Source organism: Bos javanicus, chromosome 14 (genome assembly GCF_032452875.1).
Source record: "Bos javanicus breed banteng chromosome 14, ARS-OSU_banteng_1.0, whole genome shotgun sequence".
NCBI lineage: Eukaryota > Metazoa > Chordata > Mammalia > Artiodactyla > Bovidae > Bos > Bos javanicus.
In genome coordinates, this window is record NC_083881.1 from 8361437 (window position 1) to 8377287 (window position 15851).

At 35.7% G+C, this 15851-nt stretch overlaps 1 protein-coding gene across 11 annotated transcripts in view; it reads right to left on the reverse strand.

Moving 5' to 3' along the window:
- PHF20L1 (PHD finger protein 20 like 1) overlaps window positions 1–15851 on the reverse strand; it is a 79948-nt gene that overhangs the window by 53653 nt on the left and 10444 nt on the right. For 7 of the 11 annotated variants that reach the window (XM_061438550.1, XM_061438553.1, XM_061438552.1 and 4 more), the window contains exons 3-6: window positions 8633–8804; window positions 8397–8481; window positions 4092–4180; window positions 3771–3848 (exon numbers count right to left, since the gene is read on the reverse strand). In XM_061438550.1, coding sequence (XP_061294534.1) covers window positions 3771–3848; window positions 4092–4180; window positions 8397–8481; window positions 8633–8804 — 424 coding nt within the window. The remainder of the gene's footprint in view (window positions 1–3770; window positions 3849–4091; window positions 4181–8396; window positions 8482–8632; window positions 8805–15851) is intronic. The other 4 variants (XM_061438556.1, XM_061438558.1, XM_061438557.1 and 1 more) reach the window with 1 other exon arrangement.

Here is a 15851-nt window from a genome sequence, read left to right on the forward strand (position 1 = left end):
ACCCAGAGATGATTTGGGAGGATGTGAGCAGGTTATATGCAATATGATGCCATTTTATACAAGAGACTTGAGCATCTACAGATTTTGGTATCCATGAGGGTCCTGGAAACAATTCCCTGCAGATAATGAGAAACGACTGTGTTCCCACAGAGCAAATGACTACTCTTCATTAGGAAGAATGTATCACTCAAAGTAAGGTCAATTTCACAAAGGTCAAAGTATGATTTTATTATTTTTCAAAGTTTTTAAAGTTTGCATAACATTTAATCACAAGAGCTTGCCATATTACCAGTAAAGGAAAAAAAAAGCTACTTGACCAAGGTAAAGTATACACTGTCAGACTCTAGTTTAACTTCCCTCCCTTTACAACTTTCTGAATCTGTATTAGCTGTCATTCTTCTGAGATGCAAATATTTATGTTCCTGTGTTGAGGTTTTTTTTAGTTTGTGACTAAATAATTTCTACTCTTTTACTTTGAACTAAAAACACGTATTCTTAGTCCAAGCAACTAAAAACAATTTCACAACATCAACTATATGTTAATTCATGGGTTGTATTAACAAACACAGGCCATTAAGCAAATCAAGTTGATGGCTGTTCAGTACTGAGAATATATGATAAAGACAACAAGCCATTAAAGGGAAACAAACAAAATAAAAGCCTCTCTCTCCCCCATGACTGAAATGAACTGAAAACACCATGCGATTGCACCTAACACATTCCCACTGACCAATTTCCTATTGAATACCCTATTGATGTGCCAGGAAACATGCTAAGTTGATAGAAGATGCTAGCTGAAAACCTCAGGAACCCACTGGCCTGGAGTGACCACATTTTTGCTCCTGCCTGGAAGACACCCAATATGTAACTTCCCCATATTTTAAACAATGTCCCCAAATGTCTTATTAGAAAGCAAATTATGACAAGGTTGTGAAACAAAATTTTATATCTCTAGTTTGTAAAAACAAACTAACAAAGAAAACCAGATACACCAGTACTATCCAGCCCAAGTTTTACTCAGAACCACCTCTTTAGTCCTTCCCATAAGGAATTGACAGGCAGATAAAATTAACTATAAGACAATGTAACAGGACAGATAGTAGAGAATAAACAAAACACAGGCTTCTGGGGAAATGATAGATGATTTGAACCCTGAAAGAGGAATCTGCTGGGGAAAAAGTCAAAGAAAGAGAAATGGACTCTCCAAGCAAAAGGAAAACCATTAAACAAAGGCAAAGTGTATACAAGTAGAAAAGAGAGGTTTAAGGTCAAGGAGCAATCTGGGTGACTTAAGTATTATGGCTAAGTTGAGCCTTGAGACTAACATTTAAGTAGAAGGAAAAAAACACCACCAACGCAAATGACTTATAGAGCTCCATCAACAAAGCAGAAAGAAAAAACAAGATTATATACAACAGACAAGCAAAGCAAAGTGCTAAATTCAGTCTTACTAAGAACAGGGCATTTAATTCTAGGTTTTGCACTGTGGGGAAATCTTTAAGTTGTTAAGAGAAATGCCAAAAGATGCTAAGGGCAAAAATTCCATGCCCAAATGTTTTCTCTCTCCAATAAAAAGAAAAATAGAAGAGATTAATGTTGTACTCTTCAAAAGTGAAATCAGATAAAACAGTTCTTGATCATAGGACATGTTAATCATGGGGATCACTGTAGTTGTGTGAGTAAAGAATTCTTCAATTATTTCATGCTTCCATTTTTTAACTGGAAAGATTCAATATCAAAAATAACTGGTGTGCTCCTTCCATGAATGAGAACTAAAGATGAGAACACAGAGCACTGTACTAGAATGAACACTGCCTGAAATCAGGTATGAGTTCAGAGCTGCTCTGCACACTATGGTTGAGTGAAATTTCAGGTGAGTTGCTGAATTCTCTCAGTTCTGAATTCCTCAACGGCGAAATAGAAATACCAGCTATACCTATGTCAAATGATTTGCTATGAGAATCCAATACAGCAATGTATTAAAAAAAAGTTCTAACAATAGTAAAGGACCTTATGAACATGCCAAGTCGCTCAGTCGTGTTCGACTCTTTGCGACCCCATGGACTGTAGCCCACCAGGCTCCTGAGTCCATGGGATTCTCCAGGCAAGAATACTACAGTGGTTGCCTTTCCTTCTCCAGGGGATCTTCCTGACCCAGGTATCAAACCCCCATCTCTTAAGTCTCCTGCATTGCAGGGGGGTTCTTTACTACTAGCGCCACCTGGCCAGTCTCTTAACACTAGTGAGTTACGGTGTAAATTTTATATCAGCACACCCTCAAAAAGAAAAAGAATAGGTGAGAAAAAACTACACAAAGTTTAGAGAAAAACATTCCCATAGTGCATTTATTTGATTCCTTATCCTTTGCTGGTTAAGCAAAAAAAATTTTACTGTATATCTTTACAAAGAAATTCTCAAAGGACTCAAAACTTAGAAGATAGTATGCAAAGTTGGATTCTCTTATTACTGTTCAAACAACACCTGATTTATTATATGACCTAGGTGAAAACAAATCAAAAACTTGTGAGGAAAAAGATACTCAAAATATAAGGATATTTTATAAAAAACAATCCCATACATGTCTTTAATGTGCTTGTAATTAAAAACTATGAAAAAACAAAATTAAAAGAAATATACTAATATTTTCTTTTAGGAGTCTGTATTTTGATACTGATTTTAATGTTACCGCACAGCATGGTATGACTAGAATACTCATTAAAAATAAACATCCACTATGTCCAAAAAATTAGTTTTTATAACTTATTTTACCACAAACCAAACTGGTTCAGTGTCACTTCGGAAAGAATAGAGTTTTAAAGTTAGTGCCATCACATAAATATTTGAATGAACAAAATAACAGTTTTAAAGCAAAAAAAATAAAGAAAAATTGAGAATTTTAAACAGTATATATTAAACTAAGTTGCCAATGTCTCAATCAATCTTTCTGTGTAGTAACCAAGGAATCACATCACTGAATGCTTGAGAACATTTTATTTATATATACAAGTAGAAAAACACAAAGCAATTTCCTGATCAAAAGTGTTTCCATTTTAAATTGCATTTCCATATTAATTGAAGAAAAAAACTCTGATACTTGATGTCAAAACCACATTTTTGAAAACCAGGTAATTTAAAACATTCCAACTTCTCAGAAAACAAAAATAATGTTTCAACTGTGGTAGTCTACATCCCAAATACAGCAGTAGGTAGTCTGTTAAATGCATACACTTGACTGGAAATGACCACGTGATTTCAACACAGTTTAAGATGACATTTTTCACCACATGGTATGCAACAAATATGTAGCATATTTCCATATTAGACATTTTTACAGATCACTTTCAATTTCTTAAAATTAATTGTAGGTCCAGGTGCTGAAAATCCCAAATAACAGCAGAACATAAAAGAAAACATTTTAAATTTCTACTGGCACCTTTTCTTTCCAGTATTTCAGGAAACATATTCAATCAATAGAATTATGGTTTTAACTTCATCCCAGATTCTCTTTCAAATGCTTACCGTTCATTCTTGCTTTGAGCAGTGACAGCATGTAATACACTGCTTACATCATATAACTCAGAAAGCCCTACCTGAAACAGCCTACAGAGTGTCAGGTAAGCGCCTTTTGAAAGAAAATTAATGACTATGATTTACAGAAGAAAAGAAGAAGATAAGAAACTCAATATAAAATTTTATATTAAAAATTAACTTTCTAAATGATAACTATATACCAGGAAAAATGAAACAGAATTAACAAAAAAGGCACTCACCTCACTTCCCATAGACTGGTTACACGATCCAGCTGGGTCGCTAGGACAACACCAGCTTAGTGGATGCTGGGCTTTCACCTGGAACAGAAACTAGTGACCTGTAACTTGGGCAGGTCTAAAACCAAAGAAGCAAAAATCAAGTGTATAACTGATTTTACATTCTAAGCTTCTCTTTCTTGCTGCTATTTGGGGCTATCAGCACATAATCCTACAATTAGTTCACTTTAAAATATATATATATGTGAAAGTATATATATATTTTATCAGTCACCATTCAAGAAGACATCCCTTTGGGAATCTAGGAATGCTGAACACTCTTACCTGCCCCTTAGCATCCTCGGGCATAGCTTTAATGTGCATTCGTTTTAAACAACGAATTACTCCATCATAAAATTGAACTGTGAACGTTCCTGAAATAGGAGCAAGTCAGGATCATTAGACAATATAATTCAGTCTTACAGCAACACCTGATATCAAACAAGTAATGCCCTGACACAAATAAACACCCTGTGACTGCAGTAACTGCAAACACACATCAAGTGTACAGAGTTTACAGTCTGTTTCACTGTAAAAATAACTCTGATTTCCCTTAAGGAGTGCACAAATTCCATCTTGATAAGTTAGCTGCATATAACTCTGATTTTTACTGGAGGATTTTAAAATGTATAACAAATATATGTTTAAATAACATATCAGTTATGTTATAATATACCTGAAGAAAATAAATTATTATTTACAAAAGTGAATAATATTTCTAAGAATCAGCATTTGCTGTCTTTGAAAGTTTCTTTCTAAATAACAGAAAAATCTGGGAGAAAAATTTCAGGAAAGGATTATTCCTTTTCTCAGGGAAGGATTATTTCTTTGCAATATTAGTTAACTGGCAAACAAGAATTACAGATTCCTGGGCTTTTAAGCTACACACCATTTTACGTATCATTGGCATGACAATCTTCCTGTGCCAATAAACACTGACCTCCAGTGAAACGGAACGCTGCATCCAATGGCGGTTTACCAGCAGCACAGCCATTCCCCGAAACCCTGATTCCCGTGTCTTTCCCACTAAACCATCCTGCTGTTGGGAGTCATGATTCTATTTACATGACTATTTCAAAGGACACTCACTTTTCGTTACAGACTCCATGCTTTCATGCTTGTCAGTACCATCAGAAAACATATAAATTACACAGATTTTATATTTATGGAAATCCCAGTGTTCTTCTATCATTTCCTGTACCAAACCAATGTGGGCTGAGTGACACTTGATGTAAACAGATATTTGATCTTTACAAAAGAGGTATAAACAATTGGCATCAAAGCCAATAAATCAATGTACAAAGATTTTCTTTTCTTTGTAATATGAATAATACCATTGATTTCATATCTTTCTATTATTACCATTACATACAAATCATGGACATAAAGAACTAAACCCAAATTACGAAAGAAACGGAGCAGCTGAAGAGCAAAAATGTGAAGAATTCAGGAAGACTGTGAGACTGAAAAACCACTTGTGCCCCTTACACTACCACCGTTTGTGCCCCTCCCTTCTCCTTCCTCACGTGGCACTGCAGATGAGGGCAAACTCTGCGCCACACTGACCATGCACTCACCCACCACCTCTGAGGACAGTCTCCCCGCTGTGACGCCTTTTCCTTTCTCAACTCCAACCCACTCTTCAAGGATCAGCTCTTCAAATCCCACCCATCATATGAAAACCTCCCTGATCACTCCAGTCTAAAGTGATTTGCCCCTTCTCTTCAACTCCTCCAAGACATATTATGTATACCTAAATGTCCACATTTGTTAGTTTTGTTTAGCTTTTGCAGTGAACAAAGTGCTCTGAGGGCTTCCTTTTTTAAGGGGGGAGGGGAAGGATGGTGGCAGGAGACCAAGGGAGACTCATTCAGCCTGTGGGCCACACAGGAAAATCACTAAATTAATACCTCCCATAGAAAATGTTTAAAAACAAGTTATATCTGCCAATATTTCACTAAGGGCTTCCTCAAACTGCTCTTGAAATGGCAGAGGTTGCAATGAGTAACATCATTCTTCCACTGATGTAAGCTTAAATTTCTGTATTACATGCGTATGGACAAATGGGATAGGATAAAAAAGGAGGGTGGCTTGTTTCTGAGTATGTCGTACGTGTGCATATGCATGTGCTTTGTAAAAGAAGCTTCACACTTATAAGAAAGGTCTCAAAGCTCTGCACATTTAAAGAAATTTCTCATAATGAAAACAGAGAGCACTGTTTAATTCTGTTCTGTTTGGGTTGTTGTCATTCAGTCGCCAAGGTCAAGTCTGACTCTTTGCAACCCCATGGACTGCAGCACGCCAGGCTTCGCAGTCCTTCATGATCTCCCAGTGCTTACTCAAGTTCATGTCCACTGAGGAGGTGATGCAATCCAACCATCTCAGCCTCTGTCTCCCCCTTCTCTTTTTGCCCTCAATCCTTCCCAGCAACAGGATCTTATCCAGTGAGTCAGTTCTTCGCATCACGTGGCCAAAGAACCACAGCTTTAGCTTCAGCATCCATCCTTCTAATAAACATTTAGGGCTGATTTCCTTTAGGACTGACTGGTTTGATCTCCTTGCAGTCCAAGGGACTCTTAAGAGTCTTCTCCAACACCACAATTTGAAAGCATCTATTATTCAGTGCTCAGCTTTCTTTAGAGTTGAACTCTTACATCCATACATGACTACTGGAAAACTATAGCTTTGACTAGATGGACCTTTTGTCATCAAAATGATGTCTCCACTTTTTAATACACTGTCTAGGTCTGTCATAGCTTTTCTTCCAAGGAGCAAGGAATTAGTCATGGTTTTTTTTTCTGTTTGGGGAAGATCCTATTATCTAACAAAATGGATTCATTACTTCTTCTCCTTCCAAAAATTGTTACTGACTCCCTAACTCTGTGCTAGGCTCTGAACTAGACGCCTGAGGAGCCAATATAGGACATGGGAATGTGAGCTCTGAAATACAGCTTTCCAGAAGTTTAAGTAAACAGTGATTTAAAGGCCCCACTAGGAAAGAAGTAACCTGAAAACTTAACAACTGAGATGTCCCTCAGGTGACTAGTAATAAGCTCACAGCCATATCTGTTATTTCAATTAACTAAAACAATAAATTAGACTAAGGCTTTTGTAAAGTTACATCATCAATTCTAGCCAGACAACTGTAACTTACTTTTTCACACTTAACATTTTTTACTGTATTTCTTTTTAAATGTTTTCTTTTTTTCTTCTTCTATCTTCTCTTACCTCGTAATTTTTCTCAAGTTTTTTGTTAAATTTTCAGCTTAAATCCTTAGCTAAATTCTTTAGCAAGACTACAAGACACTTCATGTACCAATTTTGTTTCTTTCCTCCACCTCTTCTGTTATTCTACAAACCTGAAAGGAATCCTTCACTCCAGTTACATCAAAGACTTGCAGTTCCTTAAAAACGGCATGTCTCTCTTCTATTCTTTTGCATATGCCATTTCTTCTGCCAGAAAACCTCTTCAACCCTCCTTTTCTAGCTAATTTGTTTGGCTTTCAAGATACAACGTAAAGTAAGTATTCCCTTACTTAAGTTAGATGCTCGTCTTACAAAAAACGTATCAATGTGGGTTTTTTGTTTTTGGTCCTGCTGCATGGCTTATGGGATCTTAAAATTCCCCACCAGGGACTGGACTCAGGCTCTCAGCAGTGAAAGTGCCAGGTCCTCGCCACTGGACTGCCAGGGAATTCTCTCAATGTGTTTCTTTAGTAAAAAGAATAAATGAGTGGTAGAGTTTGAGAAATCACTGTAATAGGAGAACAACGTACTACTGATTTGGAAAATATACTTATAAGTATTTCACAATTATTATTTAAATGAGATTTGAAGTCAGAAATGTGAAATATTTAAGTATACTTCCAATAATAATTTAAATATTAATTATAATCCATTTCCAAATTAGTCGGTCTACAAGTTTCAAAATTAATTATCTGTGCAACAGATTCTCTTGTTTTATGCCACACTAGCACACCTAATTTCTGTGTTATTTTCTGTGTATCTGGTAAATTCAGTAACTTTTCCTCTGTATTAATGTTAGATACCACAAAAGGCTGATAGGAAAATTAATTATCTACAAAAATTAATTAAAAGGGGGCAGGGAAAAAGATGCAAGAAAGGAAATCCTCATATTGATAAAGTTCCATACTCTTTCCTCAGAAAATATTGTACTGTGTTTTACTTCCAACCTGAACTGATTTGAATTTTCCTGTATCTTTAGCACTCAGGTAAAGATGTTCAAAAAATTATTTAGCCAGCAAACTGGAAACAGAGAAGCAGAAATAAAATGTGTATAATATAAGCCTGTCAACTGAAAGCTGAAAAAGCTGAAAAATTTTAACCAACTACTAACCCAAATACTCTACTTAGGCAGCATATTACATACCATCTTATTCTATATAATACATAACGAATTAAATACATAACAAATTAAATTTTTATCCTAAAAAGTATTAGAAGACTAAGTATAAATCAAAGAGAAGTAACAGCTACATGTAACAACTACATGCATTAATTAAAATTAGAAATATAGTTAAATTTTACTATAAATCCCATTTTAATTCTCAGATCATTTCAAATACGTACCTTCTTTGTTAATCGCCTCAATCTTGGCAGGGTAATAGCGACAGTCTGTCCAACGAGCCAGAACCTCTTCTCCAGCTTTAAAATCCTATTTTAAACAACTTTTAAGATCAATACCATGTATAATAAACAAGCATTTCCTTAATTAAAAAAAAAAACAAGCTTTTGTAAAATTTAACAGAATTCCTTTAAAAAATACATCATTACATATCTAACAAACAGAAAGCCTTGCTACTTACAAAGAAATCTTCCTCATCTTTTAGCCCTTCTTTTCTTAATGCAGGTCTCTCAAGGGGGCGCAACCTATTGCTATCCCAGTAAATCCACTCATCATAACGATGACTCCAGCGCTCAAAATGGACCAACATCTTGCCCTCCTCATAGTCAATTTTTTCAATTCGTGATGGATACCTCAAAAATAAAAAAAGCCATATCAGGAGAAAATTCTTACATTTGTTTACATAAAGTATGAACTGAATACTGCTTACTATTATACCCATAAACAATATGGACCCATATTTTTAAACTACTGACCAACAAAGTTTGCTTTAGTCTTTGTCTTTTCTTTTTAATGATTGCTCTCAAGACCTACTGAAATATTAACAGTTCAATCCCAGTGGACATATAAATTATATTATTTATAATATAAATTATGCTATCTTGGGAAATAATTTGATAACATGCGTCAAAAGCTTTAAACATATTCTTACTTTTGACTCAAAAATTCCAATTTTGGAACTATACACACAAAACTTGTATAAACAAAAAAATAAAAACCGTATGGTTAAAAAAAACCTGAAAACTGTCCATAACTATATAAACTATGGTATATCTACTGAATGGAGTATCATACAGATTTTAAATGTAATGCTTACAAAGAATTTATAATGTAGGAAAATGTAAAAAAGCAGTACTGTGATCACTAGAATTATAAATATATATTTCTATTATAAATATATAAGATGTTAAATAGTAATACATTGGTCGAGCAAAAAATGACATACATTTGTCTACTTTCTCTTTTCTATTTTTCACACTATCCAATATTTTATAATAAGTATTAATGATGGTATGGAAATCTTAGTTAAAACTTCAATTTAAGAATATAGAAACAGTATCACATTGTTCTGTCTTCACATGTGCTGATTCTCCCAGGATTAATTCCAAAATAAAAATTAATTAACCTGAAACTTTAAACAAAAAAAAGCTTCATAATTCTTAATGTATACAATATGTAATCTTCAACAGCAGCACACAGTAGATTATTTAGCCCTGTGGTTTATCTTATACTTTTACTAGTTATATCAGTTTTTTATTTCCCCTGTAGAATATAAATTTATATTAACATAAATTTAAATATAAAGCAAAACAGCCCTCACATTAACTTTTAAATTAAAAACTGAGTACTACCTGCTTCACACATTCACGCTATTCAAGGCTTTTTATACATTTCAAGGGCCCCGAATCGTTCTCTGCTATAGCTTCTTTCCTCCCTTCAGTCTAATGACACTGAACTATTTGGAATTTCCTTAAACATACCATGCCTTGTCAAACACCTATGCTTTTGTCTGTTCTGTTCCTTCTGCCTAGACCTAAGCTGCCCTTCTATTCCTCTGTACACTCATCATTCAAGACCTGATTTAACATGGAATGACCTGTGTGAAGACCCCCAACTCTCCACCCCCTGGTACTCTCAGTGCACCCATCTCGTCACAATCATCTGCGCAGGATCCTAAACTGTGGGCTGTGGAGCATTTACAGCCCTTGAGACATTAAACATATGACACAAAAAAAGGGGTCCTATGGTCAAATAAGGTAGGAAAATACTAGATTAAATAAACCACTTTCTTTATTGAAGACTTCTTGGTTCTGTCAACAAGACAGGAATAAGGCATTCACTACGACCAAAGCATGTAACCCCTTTCATCACAAAGTATTTACTAACACTTGGCAAGACAGGAGACATCTCAGAAACAGGATGTTAGCAATTACAAGGGCCTGTGAGTTTCGGGGACTGAGTCACAGTCACCTTTGTACCCCCAGCACTTTCACAGTGAGAGACACACACTGGCTACTGTGGGAATGCTCAGGGTGAACAAGTGATGTTAAAGAAAGAAAATCTGTGCATTTCTTCAGAGCTGAGATAGCAGTTTCACTCTTTAGAGGGCATAGGTGTGAGTAAGGAAACATTCTGTTAAAGAGAAGCACAAACACAGGAAAACCTAGGGGATCAACACACACTCCCTGAGGTGGGCATGCCGATTCCCCATTTAGAATCAAAAATGCTTGTCTTCTGTAGTTTTGCTGATTTGTTTCTGCTGCTCTGGTTTTCAAATCAAAACAAACAATGCCAATAGCATTAAGGGAAGCCTAGAGATAAGGTTCTTCTTTATTTTTCAACATTCACTAGCCATTTAACTACTATAAAAGGTGTTCTATCAATTATAAAAACTAAGTTTCTAATTTATGTGTTTATATATTTTTGATTTTGAACAAGAAAATAAGAGGTTTATTCTATAGGTTCCTTCAAATTCTAAATGTATACAATCAAATGTATACAAATAAATGGCAGGTTAAAAGGAAACATAACTAACCCTTATCTTCAAGGAGCTTCACTTAGAGTCAGATGAGGAGACAGAGAAGCTGCATGTTATTTCTGAGAGTCATAAATCCGTCAGGCCCTATGTTCTTCCTCTATTGAGCATCAGCTGATTTTTATATACCTTATCTCATCAGAGCCTGGTAACCATCCAAGGTACAGATAACACAGTCACCATTTAACAGATGAAGACTGTCCAAGGACACACATGTAAGAGTAGTCAAAGTAAGAGCTAACTGGTACAAAGAGCCTACAGGAGAAATGCGGTAAGGCCTATATCAAAGTAATTATACCACACATGGTAAACTGTTAAGTTAATAAAACATTTTTTTTCTCCTTTGCATCAAGCTTTTAGTTCTGAACAACCATGAATTTTTCAGAGTTAAATCGCTCACTAACACATTTCCTCACAAGTTAGTTTTCCCTGAAGATAATGAGCAGTAGTACAATACTAATTTCAACTTTGATTTCTCTTTGTCTTTATTTTTTTTTAATTTGAATATAATTTGCTTTTTTCATTGAAGTATAGTTGACTTTACAAAAATCCTACATAAGATGCAACAGTTAATATTTCAGAGAAAACTGGCGTCCTGGTGACCATTCTTGGGAGAAGTTACCTACGTTGGTCTTGGTGGGGGACTTTAGGGATTCAGACTTAATCAGCATGGTACAAAGGTAAAGTGTATACAAAGCATTACTCATTTATTCAGTCAATGTTCATTTACTTAAAACCATCATGTGATTCAGGGTTGAGCATCAGCTGGACAAGGAGGATTCAGACAAACAGAATGTGGTTTCTGTCTTCAAGGACCTCAGGACCAGAGACTGGAGGGGCACTTCCAGGAAACAGTTCCCTTTGGCTAGACTATATGGTAAGTAGTAAGGTGAGTAAAAAAGAGTGGGAGCTCAGACTGGACTGATCAGCTAGGTTCAAACTAAAGGGCCCTGAAATAGTGAACCAGTGAAACGCCTCTTCATTCATTATATTTAAACAGGGAATCCTGTAAAGTCTGTACTTAATTTGGTTATCAGTTAACCTTAGAAAAAAACCCTAACATCAAGATCTTTGCTATCCATTTAAAATACACAAAAGGGTAATTTAACATATAGCCCTATTATTATTTTATTCTATACAGTGAAATGTTTCCCTATTCAAGATGGCCCATAGTAATGCCTTGATACTCAGTGAATAAAAAATATTTCTGAACAAATGTATTCACAAATGCCTCTACATCTTGAACCACAGCAATTATTTTGATGCACAATGTATGTTTTATTATAACTGAGTATGAATGGAATGTAAAATTTTTCTTACTGAATTTGGAAGATGCAGTGATAATGTTTTTGTTTTTGCTTTTCAAAGGATGAATCATGGAAAGCTGTTAAGAGTAAAGTAAAGAACAGTGACTAGGCTGAGTCCCAAATGTTTGCAAATGATTGGGAAAAAAAATCTGAAAAGTGGGAGACTGGAATTTCAGAGTTAAAACAATTAGGGATAAGAAGAAAACAAAAACAAATAACATAGTTGGCACTTAAAACAATTAGGGATAAGAAGAAAACAAAAACAAATAACATAGTTGGCACCTCTTCAGGGTTCAAGAGAAACAGATGGAGAGAAGGCAACTTGGGCTATGATTCTTTGATGCCAAAATTCTACAGAGCTCTACTATTCCTTATGACGATACAACAAAATATCATAAAATTTCCACATCTGTCTTCCCTATCATATCCCACTTTAAACTACTTGCACTGTTTAAATGGTATTAACCAGTGTAGAAATAAAGGGACTGCCTCCATTGCTCTGGGCCTATCTCGCCCTTGTATGTCTTTTCCCCTTGAATCTTAAGAGAACAGAGTTTATTCTGGGCAAACTTAGCAAGAAAAAATAATCCATCCTAAATTGTTTATTAGGTTTAATGGAAACAAACAGCATTCAGAAACGCTGCGAATGATCCTTGCTGAATTTAACAAAATTTTCATATGTGCAATTCTACTTCTGAGAAGGAAATGGCAACCCACTCCAGTGTTCCTGCCTGGAGAATCCCATGGGCAGAGAAGCCTGGCAGGCCATGGTCCATGGGGTCGCAGAGATTCAGACACAACTGAAGTGACTTGACTAAGCACACAATCTCGCAACTGATTTCTTAGGACTCTTTCTGAATCAGTGTGGTCAAATTCTCTAATGGTCCAGTTCAACCGTGGCTGTAACAGCAGGGTAAAGTGAAGTGAAAAGTCGCTCAGTCATGTCCGACTCTTTGTGACCCCATGGACTATACAGTCCATGGAATTCTCCAGGCCAGAATACTGGAGTGGGTAGCCTTTTTCTTTTCCAGCGGATCTTCCCAACCCAGGGATCAAACACAGGTCTCCGCATTGCAGGCGGATTCTTTACTGGCTGAGTCACAAGGGAAGCCCGACTAAAGCAAGACCATTATTAAAAACAAAAATTACTTTCACCTTCCACTTTATTGCCTCATCCGATAATACCAGCATTTTAACACTGTCACTGGTGCCTCCCACTTACACAAGACGGGTCAGAGAGTAGCAAGCTTTATGGATTCTGAACTAACTCTGTAATTCATTAAAAACCAGACACTGAGCAAAGAGACTAGGTACACACTGAATAAACTGTATTGGTTCCCTATAACATCAACTCAAGTCTATTGTCAAAACATAAAGGAAATAAGAAACCTACAATGGGAATTACCATTACAGATGAATTACTACACTGGCTCATGTTATTAACTGTTTTACATGACAAGTACTGACTGACAGCTAGATCAGGAGACCAAGATTCCCTGAGAATGTATGTAAAAAAACCATCTGGCCCAGAAGTATACAAGTATTCTCTTGAGAGAAGGGTTCCCCACTTTGATCAGATTTCCAAGGGGTTCACGATTCAAAAAAAAAAGTCCTCTGGAAAGCAAGACCATCTGTTAGCCCTCAGACCATAGGTGCTCCATATTCCTGGGAGCAAGGAAATGATGATGGGCATGCAGCTATGCCAGGACTATAACCTGACAGATTAAAGCATATAAGCCAAAGGACATGGCTGTTAACTACTCATCAGTAGGTTACCACCCACTGAGCACTACCAAATATCCCAAAGACCATCAGAATTCACTCCGAGATTTCACCCATCATATGAACAAGAACTGTGTTAATCAAAAAGGCAACTGACCCAATAAATTATTCAAATTATGTATTTTAAATAATAATCCTTGTTTATATTGGTAAAACAGTAAAATTTCTAATTTACACAAATTAAAAAATTGACAGTTCCTCATCCATTTCATTTAACTCGGCACTGAGTCTCTAATTCACTGAATGTCAGACACTAAAGTAGGAATAAAGCTACAAACAATCAACAAATTTAGGAGGGAGAGGAGAAGAAAAGGGAATCAAATAAGGTAATACAATTACAACATGATGTAATAGCTAGTAAAGGTACACTGCAGTAGCACACAGAGAGAATACCTAAATTAGATGTTCTCTTGGATAAAGCAGTTCTTCAATTTTTAAAGGATGAAATACACTTGAAAAATGACTTCAATGTAATTTAAATGTTAGCAGGATCTCCAGGAGTTAGAATTAACAATTCAGAACAGTCTTGTGGATAGGAACTGCATTAGCAAGAAACTCTCAATGTATCATAAAAAATGACTAAAACATATTATAAGATATAGAAATAGAGACCTTCCTTACATATAATTGTCAGAAGAGGTTTATCTGCCAGATAATAAAAATTAATGTAGAATGAAGTCAAACGCAAACCTAAGATTCTTATAACCTGCTAACCTTTTAAAATTTTTAGTTTCTTGGAAACACTTTAAATTCAATCATGCTTTGTAATTTTCAGGTGTTTCCTCATGCATTAACTGATCACAACTACAATACGTCACCTGCTAGAGCAGCATTTTTAGATGACATGCTTCTAGGCACTGCACGCTTAGTTTGTTTCACACTTAACAACATGCTGAAAACAAAACCCTTTTGATTAATTCAAACTTGATGTTCCAAAATGAAGCATAAATCCAAAGAATCTAAATTTTAAGAACACTCAGAGGATGGTTATATACATCAAAACTGCATCCGTTCCAACACTGAATTCCAAGGATCTCACATTATCCCTTAGGTCTATTCAGAGCCATTCATCACGAAGACACACACATGACATAAAACAGATCACCCTGCTTCCTACCTGTTCATAATCTTTGCAGCAAAGACCGGTAAGACCAGAGTTAGCTGTGTATTTTCCCCTAGTGACTTGTAGCAGCCACTTTTCAAATCAAGGTTTCATTTCAGATGACTCGATTTAAACTCCTGCTGCTCTACCTCCTCAGTATCTGAATCTCCTCTGTGCCTGCATTCACTCATGCCATCGGTTCTGACCAAATCAAAATGCTTACAACACAATCTCTATGCTCATTACCATCTCCTACCGTAAGAATCAATTAGACTATCAAAAATTCCTTTCCCACTCCACTAAAAATGCCACCAATATTCTACTCCAAGTTTATGTGCTTCATATAATTTGTTCAAACCAACATGATCAAACTTTGTTGTTACAAAACTCCAAACACTAACCTTACCAGGTTGCAGTTGACCGTTTCTATTTCTTAATATTTAGCACTTAAAAATTAATTTAATATACTACACGTAGTCATATATGCTTATACATCTAAGATTAAAATTTTAGGAATTTACAGTGACTTCTCTATTAGATTCTATTTTCTTAGAATAACTAATGTTCATTCTGCTATTATCATTAAAGCTAGCACTTATTTACCATGTGGCAGAGACCATGAAAAGTTCTTAAAGTGCACTCTCTTGCTAAATATTCAAACAGCCCTTTGAGT